Genomic DNA, 23,078 nt, shown 5'->3' with positions numbered 1-23,078 from the left:
GGGTAAATTACATGGCCTCATTAAGCTTCATTTTTCTCATCTGTAAATGGAGATGCTATAGAGTTATGAGGCTTTTGTGAGATAATGCATCTAAAGCACAGTGCTAAGCACACTGTAAGTTAAAAATAAACATTTATTCCTCCTTCTCTTCATCCTCCCCACTCCTCCACATTAAAGAAGCATATAATCCAATCTAGGAAGGCTGGTCAGGGAGATTTCCCAGATTTCATCAGCTAAGTTTAGATTTAATAATGCAAGTACCTATTCTATGGCATTTATAGTGAACTAGAGAAGGTACACTCTAGAATTTAACAGCAATGGATGGCCACTATACCGTGATAGATCAAGCTCTTTATGTTAAAGAACAGCACCATTTTCTAACTAGACTACTGTATATGATACCAGACTATGGTTTACAGTAAGAGTATATGGAGCCTATACTAAAGTTTATAGCAACAATATAGAGCAACTATAGTATACGCTATGGTACCTATCTTTAACAATTATGTTGGATGATATAACAATGGATAACAGTTACCTTATACAGTAAAAGCACAGAGCAACTATACACTCTGTCTTACTTACTGCACTTCAATTACATTGGCCTTCTTTTCATTTCAGGTCTTAGGCTTAACACCACTTCACAGAAAGGCTTTTCCAGGGCTTGCAATATACAGTGGGTCTCCCATTACACTCTTTCATAGCACCCTATACTCTCCCTTTATGGCTCTTGCCCTAATTTGTAATTATGTGTTTATTTATGTGACTATTTGTTTAATGATTGTCTTCACCTTAGACTGTAAACTCCATGAAGTCAGGACTTTGTTTACCTTGTTCTCTGTATCCCCAGTACCTGGCAAATGGGCTCTTGAAATATATTTTATTTTTCTAGTCACTGACCTGAAGTTCACATATATGTTTCCAGAATGAACAAATGAACTAAACATAGTGTTTAGTGATTGTGTGACGGCACAAAGCTACAGTGCCCCATGTAGAGTAACTAGGGCCAGATGCAGTCAGCCCCCAACCCTTTACCTTCATCTGCATGGCCTCCTGGCCCAGTTGTTTTAACTGTATGTTGTTGTGACAGGAATACTGCTATGCTTTAACCTGATGAGCTGCTGTTATAATTTAACAAACTGGATTCTCAGCCATGCTGAGTTATTGCATGGAGCGTGATACTTTTAAAGGCACTTACAAAACCATATTTCATCATACAACAGCAACCAAGAAAGGAAAACCAGTTTTTACTGTATCCATTTAAGCCATGGGGAAACAGGCTGAGAAGGTGAAGAGCCATGTTCAAGGTCATAGGGTGCATCCAGGGACTCTCCACACTCCCACACATTGCCTTTGCTCTATAAGCTATAGGCAGAAGTGGAGAACTGAGGCTCTAATTTTCACTACTCTCATGAGCGTTCTTATTTGTCCTTGGACAAGACACTTCTTTCCCCTGGCCTGTTTCCCTCCTATTCTCTAGGAAGAGGGAAGTGGGATGAAAGGCACCTTCCATCATTTAGTAGAAGCAGGGGGAGAGGCTCTATCAAGAATGGGATGGCTACAGCATGAATGAAACTTGAGGACATTATGCTAATGTAATAAGCCACTCATCCAAAGACAAAGACTGTATGATTCCACTTATATGACATTCTTCAAGTGGTCAAATTCATACGGACAGAAAGCAGAATGGTGGTTACCAGGGGCTGGGAGGATGGAGAGAATGGAGAGTTACTATTTAATGGGCATAGGGTTTCGATTTTACAAGTTAAAAAGAATTTTGGAGATGGATGGTGGTGATGGTAGCACATTATGAATGTATTTAATGCCATTGAACCCTACACTTAAAAATGGTTACGATGTTAAGTTTTATGTTATGTGTATTTTACCACCGTGTTATAAAAAACAGTGGCATGGTTACTGACATTACAATGGGAATATTTTCAGAGAGCTCTGGAAGGATCTGGGACCTAGGAGTCTTGAGGGATGAATATTGTAACTTCGGGTGTTACAGAGCCAAGAAGCTGCAAGCGACTCCTACTTGGAAGGCAACTGGAGTTGGGGGATGATGGGCTGAACCAGTATAGAATCGGTTGGTAATTCTCAATGTCTTACAGAAAGCATGCCCACAATACATACTGCAGCATTTGCACACTCTCTCTTCCAGCTACTTCCTCGTCACTCCTTTTGCAGAGGAGAGAGCCCCCACCCCCACCTATACCCCGCTGCGCTTTCTGACCATGGGTAATGCACAGGTTGCCTGCATTTGAAAAACAGACTTTCCATCTCCTTACAACAGTATGAAACCCTGTGTTGGGTTTGCATTTCTTAATTAGGTGCTTGTCATTGTGTATTCCATAGAGCCACGTATAAGTAAACAGTCATAGACCTTTGGATAAATTTATTGGTTTTATTTATGTTTCTGGGCATAAAAATCTATAATTACCAGGTACAGCCTCAGAATAACTGGTATTTAATGACAATTACTTTTTGTTACCATAGAAATGAGTCCAAAGTAGTTACCCATAATTTCTCATTTCCCAAACCTCACACATGCTGAATTGCAATATTACCATAGTAATTGCCTATTAGTCATCATAAAATACGCAGTTACCCAAAAGATAGCAGGATGCTGTGAAATTTCTCATCTTCGGAAAATCTCAGTATTTCTTGGGAGTGTGGAGGTGGGGTGGGGAGGAACAGGCCTCTATGGGTGGTACAGAAATGATTCTGCATTATAGCACAGAACTGCAGACCCCATGGTGGAAATGGAGGCTGTACGATCTGCAGACTCTCTCCATCATTATGGATCTTGGCCTTGGCAATCCTTATGTAGCAAAGGATGCTCCAGTGCAGTAAATCCAATTTAACTAAGGTTTGTTGAGGACCTGCTGGGTGTCAGGCCCTGTGCTGGGCCTTGGGGAAGCAAAAGGAAATCAGAGGCAGTTCTTGCCAATAAGAAGCCCAGCGTTTCCACTAGAAATATGGGTGTGATGCAGTAGATGCCGAGAGATACAAGAGGAGCTAATATGTAAGTGGCTCCTCACTGCACATTATGTGTATCGTTTCATTTAATACTCACAGCAGCCCTATGATGGAGGTAGTGTGATGCTCCTACTTCAAGTAGAGGGGGAGGTTGAAGCACATAAGTACCACGGAACTTGCCCTAGTTGCTGAGCCTAGGCTGCTCCAGTTTTAACCTCTTGATATACTGTATCTTGAAGCAGAGAGTACTTCCTTCTGACTGATAGTGATGAAGGAGGGTTTTTGATGGATGGATGATATATGAGTTCACCAGACATAAAAGGGAGATAGAGATTTACAGAACAAAACATCATTAACCATAGCAGAGGGTAAACCACCAGGGAAGGTATTTCAGGCACACACGGCGCACACACACACACACACACACACACACACATTATAACTGGTCTACCTACCTCTTCCACCTCAAAATCTAGAGGAAGAAACATTTCAAACTATCCAAAATTAGAACAGAACCTAAAATCAGCCATCTAAAATATAAATACATATCAATGTTCTATTTGTTCTGTAATAGCATAAAAACTGCCTATTTTTTTCATCAACATAGAAACAGAAAACAAAGATCCACAGCAAGTATTGCCCTGTTGAGAGATCTGCCAGCCCCTCCTCACTCTGAGCCTCCGTCCGTGCCCCAGTCACATTTCCCTGCTGGGTGCCTTATCACAGCATCATGAGAAACATTAAGCCCAGTGCCCTATCCAGGCCATGCCCCCTCTGCTTGCCCACCTCTAGGCACAGACTGTTCCCTCCCTTCCAAGGCATCATGCCGTGCTGATGCCACCTCTGACTGTTAGAGAGCACTTTGTTTTCAGGCTGAAGCTGCCAGCATGTAAGTTCTGCCTCTGCCCTCTGAAGGATTGTTCAAGGCCAGCCCATCTTTCACACGGTAGCCTTCAGCCATTTGAAGATCATGTGTTCCCACCCTTCCCCACTCCCCACTCAATCCTACTACTGCTCCAGGCCAAACATCCCCAAAGCCTTCCAACTTTTCATACGTAATCTGAAATCCATTCCCCTCTCTGTCCTTCCTGCTGTCCTCTGAACGTGTTCCAGATGTTTGTCATTGTCTGTCTTTGAGGCAGGGTGTCAAGGACTGACGGACATCATTATAATGATAATAGTGATGATGACAGCTAACATCTGTTGAGCTTTCCGAACCTGGCACTATTTTAGGCATTTTGCATTTGTTGTTTCATTTAATCCTTAGAACAAATGCATCATTATTCTCATTTTACAGATGAGGAAACTGAGACACAGGTAGATTAGGTACCCCCTTCAAGTTCATAGAACTAATTAATTCATGGAGAAGGAATAGAACGGGGTCATCAGAAGCCTCATTCTGGGGACCACACTTCTTCTGATACAGCCCACATGCACACATTGCTGTCTGACATTGAGCTCTCCTCAGCCTAAATCTTTAAATTTTTCCACTTGCTCTTCTGCTAAGCTACAACTCCCTCATCTTCCCTTAGATCCTTACAAGAAGCCTGTGGTGTAGGCAGGGCAGGAATCACTCTCCTTCTTGAAGCAAAAAGGAAACCAAGCCACAGAGAGGCTAAGTAACTTGCTCAAGGTCACACAGTGAGTGAGCCACACAGTTAGTTCAGATAAAGCCAGAGTGACAGCAGGGGCCAGACAGACCCTTACCTCCCAGAGACTCTCTCCTGCCTTATGTAACCTGAGTGATGTTTCTGTGGAGGCTGAAAGGACACTGGGGCTGGCAGTGTAATCAGGTGTCTAACCCACAAGTGCACACCGCCAAAACCAATTATTCAAATGAGCTTCCCAGCCAGGTTCCACGGAAAAGGCCAGATGGCTAGATGTCTGTGGAGGCAGCTCCTCATCTCTGTCCCTGCAAGCAGCTGAATAGCAGTTCAAAGTTAGAGTTGATAGCAAGTTGATCTTAATAATTGATTCTACAGTGAAGACAGGCCTCTGAGGAGACAGTAACCCAAAATTAGTGGCTAGGGAGTCTGGAGGAGCAAAACAATCTGATAGAATCAAGAACTTCATCATTTCTGGTCCTAGTTCCTAAACCACTCCTTGAATAGTGCCAGTTCTTTATGTAGAAATCCTTCGGCGGCTCCCCATTGACCCTCAGAAAGAACCAGAGCTCTTTAGCCTGGTATTCAGTGCCCGCACAATGGCCTCAAACTTTCTTTTCAGCTTCCGCTCCCACTGTCCACCTTGCCCCTTCCTGCATCCACTCCCATCTGTTCCTCTTGCCTTCCTGGGCTCTTTCCATTGTCTTAAACCAGCCTGCTCTTGTTCACATCTGTACTTTTGCTGGCACTCTGCTTCCACTTGAGAAGCCTTTTAACTGTTTCTTCCCTGTCTTCTTTTTTCCCTCTCCTGCCCTCCCAACCCACCAACCCATCCCCAAGCACATACTTTGTACCGTACACTGGGGAATATGAAGTGGGCTTGGCCCCTGTGCTGCCCTTAAGGAGTTCACAGTCCAGAGAAGAGATAACTGTGCTGATGGAGGGAAGCCCAGGGATTCCCAGGTTGTGAAGTCACTGAGGAGGCACCTCTTAACCCAGGCAAAGGGTTGGGATAGGGCAAGTCAGAGAAAATGTCTGAAGGAAGGGCTGTGTGAGATGAATCTTGAAGGGTGAGTGGGAGTTGGCCAGGGGAAGAGAATGGCAGCATGTTCCAAACCAAATGAATAATTATAATAAATAACAACACAGTAATATAATAATACAAAATATTAATTGAAAGCATATAGCTGCCAGACACTATTCTAAGTGTTTTATATGTAGTACTTCCACTAGAGATTTGGAGTGATAATTAATCATACTCCTGCTCCTACTTTCATCCTATTCCTACAATTTAGAAGGAGATACAGGGATCAAAAAAATAGGAGTCAAAATATTAACTGTATTATTGATAAAAGCAGGACCTGGAAGGCATTGTCTATATCTGTGGCCAAACTTGCCTCCTTTACTTCCTTCAAAATTCAACTTTCCCATTAGACACAAGGAGAAAAGGAGGCAAGAAGCTTCCTAGAAAGCACACCATGTAGCAGAGAGAAGACCAGAATAGACCCTTCAGAATTCCAGATCCCAAAAACACATGCTGGGAGGGGCTAGGCCCAAACCAGCTCTGCTTCTTTTCTGGAGCTGACCATTCAGGTAAGTTCCATCTCCTTCCTTGGGAAGAGAAAACAAGGGAATGGAGAAGAAGACCCATTCTTTTCATTCCTGAGGACTGAAAGTTACCATTGGCATTGAAAACAATGGGGAGTTCCTCCCGACAACCTCATGAACCTACAAGATAAGTCTTGTATTACCCTCATATTGCAGATAAGGAAACTGACACTCAAAGAGAGGTTAAGTCATTTGCCCAAGTACTGCCTTTAATAGTAGGAGTTCCAGGAATGACACCCAGAGATTTGACCCAGAGCCCTTTGAGTCTTGCTGCTTGAGCCCTGAGTGAGTGAGTGGAGATCCTTGAGGAATGCCAGGTACTCTGGTGTGGTTGTTGCATGTGGTCCAGGCTGCATCCTACATAGGGTAAAGTCTGGGCACCACACAAAGGAGCCAGCTAAGAGGGCAGGTGGAGGGTGGAGTGCAGCACAGGCTTGACAAGCCTTGAGACTTGGCGGAAATGCATCAACCCACAGAGGGGGCACCTTTTTGTTATTGGCTTACAAGGCCCTATCATGTACTACCCTTGCATGGGGTACAGATTGACATCATAGTGTAAGAAGTGTAGGAATAACTGGGGACCAGATTGTGAAGGATCCTGAACATCAAACCAAGAGCAAACCACAAGAACAGTTAACATGTATAGCACTTATCTCAATCTAGATGGTGTCCTGGGCATTTTACCTATATGATTTCATTTAGCCCTCAAAACAACCCTCTAAGGTAGACAAAATTCCCACTTTCAGTTAGAGCTAAGGCACAGAGAGATTCAGCCACAAAGATACAATGTGTTGGCCAAGCCAGGGTTTTATCCAGGCCGTGTGGCTCCAGAGCCCACACTTGACTCAGAGCCATTCTCAGGCTTGGTGCAGGTAGGTGAGAGCCTTGCTAGCACCCAGGTCTTGTGAAGACATAAAAGACTTTTATGCCCCCTTTTTTGTTTCCTCTGTCCTTTTTCACTTAAGAAACTGAAATGGTGAATTTTTAGCCTCAAGGGCCAGTGTATTCCTTCAGAAAATGTCCTCCCTCAGACCTTTCAATAAGGAGTAAACTCCTTATCATTGTTCTTATAGAGAGAAAAATAATCCTTTGGTTCTGGAATGGACTTCCCATTCTACCCCTGAATAGCCGTGTGACTTTGGCAGACCCTTTCTGCCCTCTTGGCCTCAGATTCCCCGTCTTTGAAATGTGGGGATTGGGTTTTATGAAATCTCAGGTCCTTCCAGTTGGTCACTGACTCTAAGAATTAGATTTAAGTTGCAATGCTGGAAATCCACCTGAACCCAGTGTTTGTTGCTGCCAAGCAGGAGACAAGATGAATCCCTGGAGTATATGCTCTGTATGGGAAGGGAGAAGGCACTCTAAAGTCTCTCCTTACCCACTAGGAAGAATTTCTTAGGGTTGGAGATAATCCCTTTTCCAGATGTGATCTGAACACCCCTGACCCCAATCATGCCACCTTGCCAAAAAGGCCACCATTATAGGGTAAAGACCTTGCTGAATGAATCTTGGAAGAAGAAAAACTAAGTGCTCATCTTGGCTTTGCTATAAACCTTGGACACATCCAAGGCTGCTCCATATGGATGTGCAGTTTGTGCACTGTACAAATGTTCAGTGGTCAAGGGGTCAATGGGGCCTATGGGCTATGACTCTGCTCTCAATTCAAAGTCTAGCCAAACCAAGTGGCATTATTCTGTATTTTACCCACCCAGAAACGGCACCTGATTGCAACTTATTACCCTGGGTGGTAGGGGGCAGCACCTTTCGTCAATTTGCATAAAGGTACATTTTATGTTAGTCCCTCATTTGAAACTTAGATTTACCATTTAAAAACTATAGATGTTGCATCTACCTCTCACTGCACATGAGGGATAGTCCCTCTATTAGGCTCTTACCTGAATCCTAGGACTGCAAAGACAAAGTATAATGGTGGCTAAGAACATAGGCTTTAGAGTTGGGCAGACTGGGTTCAAGCTCTGCCTCTGTCACTTGTCCTTGCTGGACCATGGTCAAATTACCACTTCTGAGCCTCTATTTATACAGTTCAACTGAGAGTCAGCTGTGTACGAGTCACTGTGCTAGCACTGAAGACCCAGTGACAAATGAAATAGAGTCAGTTGCTACCCTCTCGGCACTTTCAGATCTTTAAGCAAACAGATGAATTTGTCCTAGGTCACAAAGCTACTAGATGGCAGAAATGAGACTCAAACCCAAGCCTTCTGCCTTTGAAGCCTATGTTCTTATCCACCCTCCTCTCAGTCTTCATAGTCCTGGTCATAGACATCTCCTCGTCATGATGATCTAAGAAGGGATGTGAGGAGAATGCTTTAAATATCTTGGTGGTGGTGATGGAAAGTGGATGTGTTATGATTATCCCTTGTGTTTGGGACAAAGGGCTCTGCCTGCCATCCTCCATCTACACAACAGCAGAGCCCAACCCACATGCTAAGCATTTTTCAGGGGCTGTTGATGACAGATTATCTGGCATTCTGACATGGGCCAATCAATAGAGCTGGAAGGTGCCTCAGGCCAGGGGCAATTGAATCCCAACCTTTTAGTGGCATTAAATAAAGCAATATTTATTTTGCTTTTGGTGCAAATATACCTAATCCAATCCAGCTCATTGGTAATGCTGAAAAACTGCTGTGTTTGGGGGACAATTGCAGGCGTACCTCATACATCTCTGCTTGTCAATGCCACTGCTCCTTAGAGCAGCCTCGCCATGCTCAGGGCAAGATTGATCAGGAGCCGCCAAGCTGCCTTTTTCTCTACCTTTCTTCAGAGGAGACGAAAAGGAAATCATAAGGAGGGGAATTGAAATCATTGCTCTCATTCTAGCTGCCATACTGCGAACAGGGATAAGGCATGATGTCCTTCATGAGATGGAGCTATTTATTTGCCATTTGAATAACATTCTCTGGAACCATTATATCTCTGCCATTGGGCAAATGAGAAAGAGAACAGGATAAGAAGATCAGACAAATGAGTAGCTTAGTGTCTCTTTTATAAATCACACAGACTCACAGATGGCTGGGGGACCTCAAAGGTGACTGTGAATCATCCTGTCATCAACAAGACCTGGGTTCAAATTCCAGGTCTATATCTTACTAGTTGTCAAGTGACCCTCTCAAGATCAAATCTTTCTTGGATTTTATTTCCTTATTTATCAAATGTGGATTAATAATACCTATCTCATTTGATTATTGTGGATGAGTCTAGTATTTAGTAGGTGCTTACTTTTCAAAATATATCTGAAAGTAACTATCTAACCCATGTTTGCAAACCTGCAAGGTGTTCATCCATGCTTTTGTTAATCTGTTCACTCATTCATTCATCCAATAAATGTATTGAATCTTCTCTGCACCTGGGTTTATAGTAGACAGTGTTGGAGTGGGGGTGGGAAAGATAACTCAGACATTATCCCTGCCCTCATGGAATTCACAGATTAGAGGAAGAAAGAAAAGATACTTAAGAGTATCTCCAACTCAAAATAAAGACATTATATATTATGCAGTCATATGTAAATTTGGCCTCCATGTATTTGCATTTTCTAGAATGGTCCTAATGTGAAAGATTATTTCGCACTGGTACCATAAATAGCCCCATTCTTGTCAGAATGTAGGTCTTGATTTTGAGCTCATGCAAAAATTTCATCTTAAAATCAAATAGCAGAATACAAGAGCACCAAGGAGACAGAGACACAGGGCAGGGACCCAGGATTTTGCATTCAGTGATTCTAAACTGGCAATCATAGGAGTGAGAGCTTGGCATCTGGAGGCCATCTTATGCATTCCTCTGTCTTTAGGCAGCTGCTTTTTGGTCCTGAAACCAGTAAAGAGAAAGAGCGTGTACCAGCCTTGGCTTCTTGTGCATATAGTCATTTAGGGACACAAGCAGAACATACTAGCAGCCTGTTAAAAATATGCATAATTGCTGACCATTCTTGCTTCCCTAACTTTGCACATGCTATACTCTTTGCCTGGAATGCTCTCTCATGCCCTGACTCTTGGCAAACTCCCATTTGTGTCCCACACATCTCAAATGTTGAGCAATGCTTGCAATTAATGTTAAGATATTGGTCATCCTTGATTAGTTAGTGTTTCATTTTAAAATTCTATCAACACTTTTCTTAGAATATTTTGTTTTCTTTGAATTTTAACTTAATTGGAAATATATGCTTCCTCCAAAGTCCCTTACTCTGGGAGTAAAAAGCCCAGTTATTGATGCTTTAGAATCATATACTGAGAGAGCTGAAAGAGATCTCTGTGAGTAAAGTATAGCATTTCATTTTACAAATAAGTGCATAGAGCCTAGGGAGGGGAGGTGACTTTTCCAAGATGACATAGACATTGGAGGTGGAACCTGTACCCCAGGCTCCTAACCAGGGATCCTGCATCTTTACTAGGATGTTTTGTTCAGTAAATACTTAACCTATGGATAGATTGAGTGTCATTAGAAGCATTCGTTTAAAATCAGCTCAAAAGGTGCCCATGCAGGTACTACTCACTGAAGAATATCACAAATGCTTTAGCTTCTAAAAAGCTCTAGATTCCCTGAGGATTGGAGATGCCTTTGAATCACCAGTTACATTCTATTTTTATTGGCAGGCTGGATCTAGGAGTTAACCTTTCAGGATCTCTGACCTCTAACACTTTTCCTTCAGTTTTGAAGTTCTTTTTTGAATCAAAGAGGTTTCTTGGAAGCAGCATAGCCAAGTGGGGAGATTATGAGGTCCAGGGATAGGACACCTGAGTTCCAGTCTGGGCCCTTTAGAGTACATGTTATGTAGCCTCAAAAGAATGGCTTACCTTTTCTGGCCCTCAACACTCCCAATAGAAAATTGAGGTTTATCATGTGACTGAATGGTTGTGAGAACTATATCGTATGAGACAGGAAAATGCTTAGGAAGAATGAAATGTTTGTTCAACAACTACTTCTTTGACATCTGCCATGATCCAGGCTCTTTGTCAGGCACAGGAATACCAACATGAATAAGATAGCGTCCTAGCTCTTGAGGAATTCATGGTCCAATGGAGAAGCAGACTCAATAATTGCCACATCTTGTGCTGTAGCCACTTTGCTGGGGGAGCAACAGATGCTATGGGAGCAGAGGAAAAGCACCTACCCCTCATGTGCAGGGAGTGAACGTCCTCCTCTACTTCCTGGAGGAGCTGATATTTAAGTTTAGACAATTGCAGCAGTGCTACCATTATCACCTCTTCACTGTCATCACTGGCTATCATTTGTTCAATGTTTATGTTTTTCTGATAATTCTGCTGGTCCACTTACAGACATGTATGTTCATGTATGCAATCCAGAAAGTCAGAGTGGTTTTCCTCTTTATACCTATGATAAAACAGAAGCCTAGAGGTGCATTTCAAAAAAAGAAATTTAAAAAAGATCATACAGCTGGTAAGGAACACAGCCAGAACTTAAACATAACTGTAAGTCCCAAAGCCGCTGGTCCCCACAGTATAACCCTGTTGTTCTGTGCAACTCCATGGGGCAAGACTGAGAAGGATGGAGGAAGTGACTGGGAGACACATTCAGCTAAAAAGGAAAAAAGAATTTTCTAATGGAAGATTCAAGAATGAGATAAGCTAACTGGAAAGGTAGTGAGTTTTAGGTCATAGAGGTGTCCTAGAGCAAGCTGGTGACCTGCCCAAGACAGTGCTGAGGACATTCCTATTTGGGGGCAGAGGAGAGGCACATAAGTAAGCACGTCTAAGGATACAGTTGTTTTATGATTACGTCCTGTTGGCAAGGGTAATATACCTTTCTAAATATTTAGATGCTCAGTGAGGGCTGGAAAAGCTCTGTGAGCACAGCAGCCAGACCAATGATTCCCTCTGTTTGTTGAGCAGCCATTGGGAAGTGGACAATATAGGGGCCTGCCAGAATTTTCTATGAATTATTTCATAGGGCCATCTGATTAGGGATGCCTTCAGCTAAAGTTAACAAGGACTGACTCTAGCCACTTAAGCAAAAAGGGAATTTATACGAAGGGGCTTACAGAATCACGTAAAAACTGGTAGCCAGACTTGAAAACCAGAGCAATTAACTGAGCAGCTCTGAAGAGTCAGAATACTCTGCCTCTCTTCCACAGTAGCACTGCTGCACAGCACTCCCTGCTGCCTCACATCACCCAGTCCCAAGTTTACGTCCTGGGCAGGAGTGGCTGGTGCCTGAGCCCGGATTTCCTATTGCTACCATGGCTGCCGGGGAACAAAGAGGTAGAATCTGGCTGGCTTCCATGCAGGGAGATAGGGCACAATCACGGCCTCATCTTGTAATGATGAGGAGCAAACTCACCCCACCCAACCCCCCATCTAGTAACAGTGTTAGATGCTGAGCATTCCCCCAAAGAACATGGACAAATGCCTCCTACACTTGGGAGGGAACAGAACATGGACTTGAACTCAGATCTGCCTAATTCCAGACTCAAGGAAGAGAAGAGGTCATCCCTGACCACTGCTGCCCATTCCAGCATCCTATGGACTGTGAAACTATTAGTCCATGCCATTCACATAGGACATAGCATAAAATAATAATACAGTACAATAAAAACAACAATACAGCATTTTTGAGTTACTATTATGTACCAAAACCTGTGCATTAGCTCATTTAATACAATATTATCCTGCATTATAAATTGATATAAACCTGTAAGCTTATCTTCTTCCTCCTGCTGGATTATACATTTCTTGAGGTTAGAGAACATCTCTTATCAATCACTCTATCCCAGCAACACTACCATGGAGCTTGGTGTGTAGAAGGTTCTTAACAAAACCGTGATGAACTGCTATATTTAACTCTAGCCTCATCCTTGTTCCCTAAACCAGTCTCTCCTCCTTAATTTACTCATACATTCTCAAAAGCAGACAGCTTGCTTAAACTGTTTGTTCCCTGGAAGAGCATAGACATTAAAGCTGGACAGTCCTGGGTTTGAAGCCTGCTCCTCCATATGCTGGCCAAATTACCCTGAGCAGGTTTCAGATGAGTGTGGCTGTGAGGCTCTCTCTGTCTGTCCTTAATCACTTTCATGAGTAGCAATACTTCAGATAAGAATATTTAAGAACTGCATGGATATGTCTGTAGATCAAGGCACTAGTCACAGCAATGAATGTTTCCTTTCTGAAAGACAATCTGGTGTAGTCCGGGGAGAGCAGAGTAAGGAGAGCAATTGGTAAGATTTTGGACTCTGAGAATCAGGTTAACCTGAGCTCAAATTCTAACTCCATTACATAGTAGCTCAGTGACCTTAGAGAAAGTTATTTACATTTTCTAAGCCTTTGTTTTCTCCTCTGTAAAATGGTAATACAGGGCTTGTATGAGATAAAAGCGAAAATGAAATGAGATAATTCGTGTAAAGTCACATAGTAAGCACTTCTTAAATGTTAACTACTGCTGCACTTACCACTATAAGCTCAGAAAGAAAAGATGGCAGGAACTACATCAAAGGCTAACAGGAGTTATATTTGAGTGACAGGAAGGTGATGTTACTTTTTTTCTTTTTTGCTTTCTATGTTGAGGACCATTTTTCATTTGTAATAGTGATTTTATAGTCAGTCAATCCTCTTACCAAGCAATTCGACTTCTGGAAACTGTTCTAAGAAAAAAATTCTGAAATGTGGAGAAAACTTTAGGGATTAGAGTATTCATCAGTGCATTTTGAAAATAGTGCAGCATTGAAAACAAAATAAATGTGCCACAGTGGGGAAATGGCTAAATGAATTATGGGGGTTCATATAATGGGATAATATGTCATATTATAACACTATTACAATGCTAGTTACAAAGAGTTTACTAACAAAGAAAAATGCTCATGTTGTAATGGCAAATGAAAACGGGACCCCTTTGCAAGTTCAAGGTCAGGAGGTAACTTGCTGGCCTAGAAGGTGAGCATCAGTGATCCCCTCTGTTTAAAGCACAGAGAATGGTTGATATCTAGGCATCACTGCTCTTATGGAAATCCTGGAACACACAGAACATTTCTTTGTGCACTCCTCTCCACTGAAGATGTGGGGTAGGAAGAGTGCAGTCCATGATGAAAGAGGTTCTTGAAAAGCTTGTGGTCCATTTGTGGAAGCTCCTTCTCTACTTGTAGCTGGGGGAAATTTAGGCCTTGAGAGAACAAGGGACTTGCCCAGGGTCACATAGTACACCATCAGCAGAGCAGGGGACCTGAACTCAGTGGTATCTCCTCTGCATACCCTGGGGGCATTATCCCACACTCACGAGGGATGGACTTGCCAGAGAGGCTAGGCAAGACGCTAGTGAAAACCTGAATGTGGAGCAAAAGGATGTTCCTGGAAGTTTCCACATTATTCTCCTCTGGTTCTCACTGAGACAAAAGTAGCATAGTGATAAGAAATGGGGTTCTCCCAGTCCCTCCAGGGGCATTGAGGAAAGAGACATTTGAAAAGAGAAGGCTTATGCCCTGGTCTCCTCAAATCCACACATGCAACTGGCTCTCAGGCTCAGCAAAGGAATGGAAAGAACATAACCCTATGTAACTGGAGAACTTGAATCCAAGTCCAAGTCTAAAATTTCTGGAAATCTCCAGTCTTCTGCTGTACACTGTCATGGGAGGTGAGGTGGGAGGAGACAAGAAGAAGACAAGAAGACCAGGTAAAATATGATTACGATTCTCTGGGCCTTGGCCCACACTTAAGGTGATACCAGAGGAAGTGATAAAAAGGTGTTGGGTTATGGTGTATTTTGAAGGTAGAGACAATGGATTAGCTATAGGTGTGAGCAAAGAGGCATAATGGGAACACCAGTAGTTTTGGCCTGAGCATTTTTCTCAGCTGCAGTGTGGAGATGTGCATATGTGTCTATGGGTCATGTGTCTGTGGATGCTGACATGAGGCTACAAAGACAGAAATACTTTGGAATCTCTCTGTGACTCAGTTTCTTCCTCTGTAAAGTGGGAATTGCAATAGTAGTGACCTCACAGGGTTGTTGATGGCACTGAATGGATTAACTCATATAAAGTACTTAGAACTGTCTCTAGAAAATGATAAATGCTAGGTAAGTGACATAATCATTGCTCCTACTCCTAAGCATATTTTGACAAGTGAGAAGCTCAGCTTGTCCTGTCTATATTGACTCTTACTTTGGGTACTGCCTAGGTGTTCTCTGATGGGGTTTGATCTGAATCGTCACTGGCTGGATCCCTCTCCATGGGTCCACCCTACCCTGCATGGAGTGAAACAACTCATCGTCCAGATGTACAATGACCCAGTAAGTAACTGAATTCCCTCCACAGCTGCTGATCTATGGCTTGATCTGGGAAAGGGAAGCGTTGTATTGGGAAAGTCCACTAGAAGTTGCAAATTAGGAATACATAGCTAAAACCAGGGAGGCACTAGGCCTGCTCTTCTCTGAGTCCAACAGACCCAAGGACCTTCTCCCAATCTCTTTTCCTGCAACCTCTTACAAATAGTGGATTCAGTTGTGGAGGCCTGGTGGTTAAAGGAAATATATTGGAGTGTATCCATATTTGTCAAGGATCTTTGGTTACAAGCTAAAGAAATACAACTTGAATTAGTATAAGCAAAGTAGAGAATGTATTAGAAGAATACCAAGGGCATGTCATGTAATCGAAGACTGTAAACTCTCTTCTTCTACACATTGGGAACATGACTGGTGAGTGTCACATCCAAAGGTTCTCAACACTACAGTAACTTATGCTCATTTTCCAGTTCCAGTTCCAAAAGGATTGTGATTGACCTAGTTGGGAGGACGTGTCCACTTCTGGGCAAGTCAGTTCTGGCTCAGGAGAAAGAATATGCAAGGACAAGGCAGCCTCTCTGGAACCACATGGTTGGAGTTGGAGGGTGGGTTGGTACCTGTTTTCAGAAAAGAGGGCCTACCATTTCAGAAGAAAGAAGGGGACATAGGCAGATAGAGCAATGGGTGTCCACACCAAGTTTGCTCCCTGGGGCAAGTTCTTGTTTGTAAAAAATAGGAGAAGACAGCAGAGTTTCATAGCTTAGAGAAATGAAGCAAACTACAGTATTCTGTCTTAAAGAACTATCGCAGAATGGGTGGGACAGACCTTTTTTTCAGGTTGGGGATATGGGAAGAGGTAGAGAAATAGAACTTTTTAATGACTATAGCTGCTTGAGGATGGAGTGTGTGTGTGTGAGCTGTGAGCTTTGCTTTACTAAAAGTGTTCAACTTTTAGTCATGTGTCACTGAAAGTGTTCAACTTTTAGTCCAAAAGGATGCACAGAGGAGACTCAACTGTTGGAAGACATTCTAGTGAAATTCCATTTGAGTCCCTTCCAACTTCAGTGACTGATTTTTATAGCCCATGACTGCTGTCAGGTGAGAGATGGTGATTGCTAAGACAACAAAGGTCACACAGTTGGGGTACTTCAGAGATGCACCAATGTAACCCATTCTGCTTACCCTCATTGAGGATCCCAGTGAAACTTTCCTGAATTAAAGAGCAACACAGGTATTAATCAGATTAAGCATTTGTGCTTAAAAACAAATGCATATATTAGAGCAGGGATTAATGAAAAAGTCAGTCCTGAGTATCTTGGTCCTCCTATGTGAATTTTGCTTTCCTAGGTCCTTTCACAGTATACCTTTTGTGTCATGGCTTGCATAACCATAACTCTAGGATATTTGCCTCCTTCCCCAGCTCATCCTTCTTTGTCTATAAAAGAAGGTGTGAACTGTGCTCACCAAATCCATATGCAGAGATAGAATGATTATGGTTTGCTGCCTTTCTCTAAGCTTTGAAACCCCACTGTCTTCTAGTTCTTACAGACACGAACTTGCCCCTGACCTCTCAATGTCATCCTGATCAGCTTTCCTTGCAGAGAGAAGCTGCTTCTGATTTTCTCAGGAGGTATCTGTAGTCTGCAGAATTCTGCTCTCCCAGGCTTCTGTGTTGACTGCAGTTTCCCTGATAGAATCGCAGTACTTCCTTCTCAAGGAGAACAAGCTCCTACATTTTTTTTCCTGATTTGGCTGATAATAGATATTCAATAACTGCATGTTGAGTTAAATTGGATTGAACACAGAAAACCCTATTATGCCAAATGCAATATGGCTTATAGATGCAAAACAATTATTCCCAGGTAGGATGGTGAGGCACAGTGAAAAACAAACCCAAAAAAACATAAAAATGACATTGGACAGAGTGGAAACCATTGAACAAAGTGGTATTTTAGATAAATCCCCAAAGAGAGAAATGGGAGTTTGGGGGCAGCCTGGGGGAGGAACACAAGGGAAGTAGGTTAGGGTTGCTACAGAGGAAAAGGCTTCAGCATGCCATTGCTGTCATTAATTATTGATTTACTCACAAACAACTGGGCGCTCGCTCGTTCATGCTGCAAAACACAGATCCAGCCAGAGTGAGTTACAGAGATGTTAGGAAATGATTTGCGTCATGAATACATTGATCATCAGCTGGTTAGATCTTAGTAAGTACATCTTGGGCGCTGAGTTAGTTGTATAAGCCATTTTCTTACTGAAAGGCTACTCATTTATGCCTCAAGCAAGGGCGTGGAGCACTAATATGGGAGTCAAGCTGGCCTAGAAGAGGATCCCAGCTCCCTTGGTTCCTTCCTCTCTTCCCCACTCTCTCTTTCCTCACTCAATCTTTTACTCCACTTTTTCCTTTCTTCTTTACACGAATATTTATTTATATATGGGTTTTCTATGTGCCCTGAGGTTCTAGTAGTGAAAAAGAAAAACCCCAACTCTTGCAATACAGTGGGGAAATAGACTTTAAACAAGTAAATACTGATAAATATATATTTATAAGATGTGTCAGGGGCTACCAAGAACAAAAGCACAAAGTATGACTTCTAGGTAGAATGGTCATAAGTCTTGGCTTTCCTGGGGCAGTTCTGGTTTACACCTGTTGTCCTGGAGTATCTTTTAACAACGTCCTCTTTTCACTCTCAAAACTGTTCTGATTTGGATGATAAATTATACACTCTCTCTAGTTAAAAATGATGTGAGGCCACACGCGGTGGCTCACGCCTATAATCCCAGCACTTTGGGAAGCCGAGGCAGGCAGATCACCTGAGGTCAGGAGTTCAAGACCAGCCTGACCAACATGGCAAAACCCGGTCTTTACTAAAAACACACAAAAAAATTAGCCAGGTGTGGTGGCACATGCCTGTAATCCCAGCTATTCGGGGGGCTAAGGCAGGAGAATTGCCTAAACCTGGGAGACAGAGGTTGCAGTGCAACATCGTGCCACTGTACTCCAGCCTGAGTGACAGATCAAGAGTCTGTCTCAAAAAACAACAATAATAATAATAATAATGCAAAAACACCTAGCACAGTGCTGGTGTGTAGCAGACCCTCAACAACCATTACCTGGATCTGATTTAAATTCACATTTGACTTCAGACATCTTTGTGCCCAGTTGCAAACACTGCAGTGCCCTGAGGCATCTGCCTTAACAGCTTTAAGTGCATTTCTGCTCCTGAACTTCAGTATCACATAGTCACTCAACCCTGAACTATCTGAACTGCCAGGACAACTTCTGAGCTTGTTTCTAAATGCACAGCCTCACTCCTCCTGTCCAGATTGCCTTCTGCCCACAGAATCAACAAGCAGAGAATCAGCGAGACCCTCCAACATCAACTGTCATTCCTTCAGGCCCTGTGCTGGGTGCCGAGGAGTTCGCAGCCTGGTGGAGACAGACATTTACAGACAGTTATTCTAGATGCATTTATAGAGTGAAGCACAGGGGTTGTGGGAGCCCAACCCAGGAGGCAACACCTGAGCTGATACATGAGGGATGCTCAGGTCAGGGAGGACTTTCCAGGCAGAGGAAACAGCATGTGCACCTGCCCTGAGAGGGTGGGTGGCTTACTCAGGAGACTGGAAGTCATTCAGTGTGGCTGGTACCAGGGGCAGACAGAAGGGGTAGTTGTGACACAGGGAGCAATCTGGACTTTATTTTCATGGGAATAGGCAGCCACTGAGGACTTTAAGCAGGGAATTGACAAATTAGGTTTGCATTGCAGAGAGACCCCTCTGGTGCCTGTTAGAAAAATAGATTTGGATGGTGCCAAACTAGAGACTGTGAGACCATTACAGCTTGCTGCTGTGGAGTTGAAAAGGAACAAGAGGAGTCTAGCGGTAATAAGGAGCCAGACCTAAGGGACATGGTGACTGTGGCTGATGGGAGGGGAAGGAGTCTTGCATGATCCCTATGGTTTTCACTTGGGTAGCCGAGTAGTGTGGCACTTTGCCTGAGATGGGAACCCAGGAGGAACAGTTAGTAAGGGCCAAGTGATGCATTCATCTTTAGAGGTGCTCAGTGTACAGTAGACCTGAAGTGATATGTCTGGCCTGCACTGGAAGGCTTCTGGAATGAGCCCTTCTGTGTGCTTCTAACCTGGCAGCAGGAGCCTACTGTCCTTGTATTAGTGATGACATTGACTTCAAAGGCTGCTTTCCTAGCCCTGTGCTCACTAAAATCTTACCCCTCTTGGGGACATTAGGTATTAAATGATGATCTTGAAAACAAAGTGTTTAACCAGGAGGACTGCCCTGGACCTGAGATATAAAGTGTTTCATGCTCCACTCCCATGATAGCTCCCTGTGGACATTGTGGCCTGGCACCTGTTTGCCAGTTGTGATTGATTGTCCCCCAGGGAAAGGGTCTGGTTAACTCATCTCAGGGTCTCTGGTGTCCAGCAGAGACTGGACACCAGATGCTGAGCAAATGATGAAGCGAACCGAGAGCTTCTGTGACTTGGTTTTAGAAGACTTTCCTGATAAAAGGAAGAATTGAACCACAGACCCCTCCCCAATCTTCTCTCTCCCTCAGAATATCCCCTGATCCCACTGCCACCATCACTGTGCCCTCCTTTAATGAAGGCTCTGATCTGGTGACAGAGGTTTCCCTGCAACCTGCTGAGATTGTCCAGCACTCCCAGGGATAGAACCTGAGATGGCATCACCCACTCCCATTCCTATGAGAGAGGATTCTGATCATCTTCACATACTTGCTTCAGCCCTGGACTCAGTATCTACCCCATTTTACCCCCCGCTCCCCCCCCCCCATTGAAATTAGCTCTCTATGGCCATCAAGGGCTCACTCAGATCCCAGATCCCTTGTCTTCCCAGTCCCTAACCTGTCCTCACCATCTAACCATATCTTGTTTGGGAGCTGCGCTGAGACATTTTGATATCTTTAGTGGTGGTAAAGACCAGGGAGCCAGTTCTAACTCTGCTGTAATCCAGGCCTCTCCTTCCAATTCTGATTTTAGATCTGAGATCTAATTAGCACCGGAAATGATATTACCTTTCAGGCGAGAGCTTACCCCCTATCCACGGGAGTTTGGCTTTCTCCTAGCACACACACCACACAGTATGACAGTGACTTCACATCACACAATCAGCCACACAACCAGAGTCACTCACCCACAAGGCCACAGACAGCGCCCTCCTCTCACAGCTATATCCAGTTAATGATTTTAGAAAGCTAAGCCCATATGTGAATGGGCTTCCTAGAACCATCCATCTGCAACTCCACTAGCATCTAACTATGTACTTGTCAGGGCACCCAGTGTTTGATGAAGCTAAATAACAAAGTAATATTTGCTTTAAAATCCTCAGTTAATTGACTGCAGCACACATTTTTCAATGTTCCCATTTGCAAGACTCTTGAGCTATCTCTGAGGTTACAGAGATTAATAGGGCAGAGTCCCAGGTCAGGAGAAGCTTACAATCTGATGAGAAGGCCAGACCCTTATGAAATTTTAATTCCAGGCAGTCAGGAAGGTGTGCTATAATTAAGTAAACACAGTGCTTTGGAAACATGGGGCTGAAAGAGATTAATCCATGTGGGGGTGGGGGGTGGGTGATCCAAGGAAGCTTTTTTGAGAAATCTGCATTTGTACTGGCCCTTTGGAGATTGGTAATACTTCATCAGGTGGCTGAGCTTTGGAGAGAAGGGAAGTTATAGGGAAAGGGAAGAGGGCATTCCAGGAAAAGCTGAGCAATGGAACGGAGGTGGAAGACCTCAGCTTCTGGGCTTGGTGTGCAGGATTTATAACAGGTAGCTGTGAGAGGGCATGTGAGGTGCAGGCTGAGGAAGCCCATGGATGGGTTTGAACACTGCCCCAAGGCATTTGGCTTCTTCCTATGGCCCAATGCTCTCTTCTTACTAAAATCAAGGTCTCAGGCCCTCTTTTAAATTGATTTTTAATTGAATTAAATACCACGACTAAAAAAAAATCAAAGCAATGAAACAAAGTGCCACTTGTTAGGAATATTCCAGCATACATCCTCTCTCTGTCTTGAAAATCAGAGTAGTCAGTGGAGAGTCCTCAAAGATGCTGGAGCAAGGGAAAGAGAGATCAATGAAAAACATTTCCAGCCACTCGATTCTTCAATCTAGAAATCTTGGAGTCATTCTAAAATTTAAATCCACCTGGGTCTGTCTTCCCTGTTTTAAATTCTTTCAGTGGGCCTGCATTACTTGTGGAATAAAGGCTAGTGTTCCCTGGCATACTGTTCAAAAACATGCCCTATTCATTTCATTCAGTACCTTTCTGTACTCCCAGGACCTAGCACAGAACCCGGCACTGTAGAGAATATTCTGTTGAATGATGAATTCACAGATGAATAAACAATGCATGCTTTAGAAAATTACTAAGGCTGCAGTGTGGAGACTGGGTCAAAGGAGGTGAGACTACGTGGGAAGAAGGGAGACCAGGTAGGTGCTTATTGCCATAGTCCAGGTGAAGAATGATGAGATCCCAACTCAAGTGAAAAGGCTGTTGCTAAGAAGAACCCCCCAGGGTGTGTCTGGGGAGGTGAATGGGTTTCCACCAGCCCTTTCCTTTACCTCCTGAGTCCCTCAGAACCCAAAGTTGCTATTTTGAGAGGTTTCTACACTCCGAGGTGATTTTCCCCCGTTTACTAGAGGAGAAAGGCCCTCCTCAGCTGCTGCCTGTGTTGCTATAACAACTTGGCTGCAGCTCTTTTAGACAGATCCGTTTCCTTAAATCATTTAAGGAAAATTAGCTGCCATAACAACGCAGAGCAGTTTTTAAAATAGAGCAACACGGGGCTGGCTTTTTTTTCTTTTCTTTTCTTTTCTTTTCTTGCCTCCTGCAGTCCTTAAGATAAGCTGCTCTCTTTCTGTCAAATAAATAAATAAATTATAACACATTTACTTGACAAACAGAGCAGCTGGTGACATGGTCAAATAACACACACAGAACCAGCACTCATTCACACCAACCCACAAAATACACACACAGATACACACACACACACGCACGCAACATAGCCATATGCAGAAAACACATACATTCACAAATCAAACAGAAAATACGTATACACAAAAACATAAACATGGTAAATAAAAACAGGCACATAAACAAGTATGCAGTTCTACATAATTACACCAAGGAGACATACAAAAACACACAGCACAGTTTCACCATTCAATTAAACCGAGGTCTGTTCTCAGGGGAAGCAGAGGTCCCACTGGGTGGCCAGGCTAGAAGGCCCTTAGATGGCAGCTCCTCACTAGGAACCAAGGCACCTGAGTGTCCACACCTGACAGACTTTCGAGTCCATGGGCCTGGAGGAGATGCTTTTTGTGGAAGGAGTAAACCCACTTTGTGGAGGGTGAGAGGTAAAGGGTACCCCTCATACACCCCACATACACACTCAGAAATAAACTAGGAGGACAGGAGACCATAGCCATGACATTCTGGGTGAGGTAATTCTTTACACCCTATGGTAGGATGTTTATCACTCCCTAGGAAAAGACAGAACCAGCCCTGTTAAAAATCACATCCCTAGGGCACTTGCAGACTATGTCACTGAGGCCTTAGCAACTCAGGGAAATAGGCTGTGGGTCCCCAAACCTTTGTTCCA

General features: G+C 43.4%; 1 protein-coding gene across 1 annotated transcript in view; it reads left to right on the top strand.

Moving 5' to 3' along the window:
* The window catches only part of LOC105533368 (cytosolic carboxypeptidase 6-like), a 673,407-nt gene that overhangs the window by 606,143 nt on the left and 44,186 nt on the right, over positions 1 to 23,078 (top strand). Inside the window, 1 exon segment of the mRNA XM_011971791.1 lies at positions 15,329 to 15,444. Coding sequence (XP_011827181.1) covers positions 15,329 to 15,444 — 116 coding nt within the window.

Source organism: Mandrillus leucophaeus, unplaced genomic scaffold (assembly GCF_000951045.1).
Source record: "Mandrillus leucophaeus isolate KB7577 unplaced genomic scaffold, Mleu.le_1.0 Scaffold1248, whole genome shotgun sequence".
Taxonomy (NCBI): Eukaryota; Metazoa; Chordata; class Mammalia; order Primates; family Cercopithecidae; genus Mandrillus; species Mandrillus leucophaeus.
Note: the sequence above shows the minus strand (reverse complement) of the source record. Positions and strands in the feature narration are given on the sequence as shown.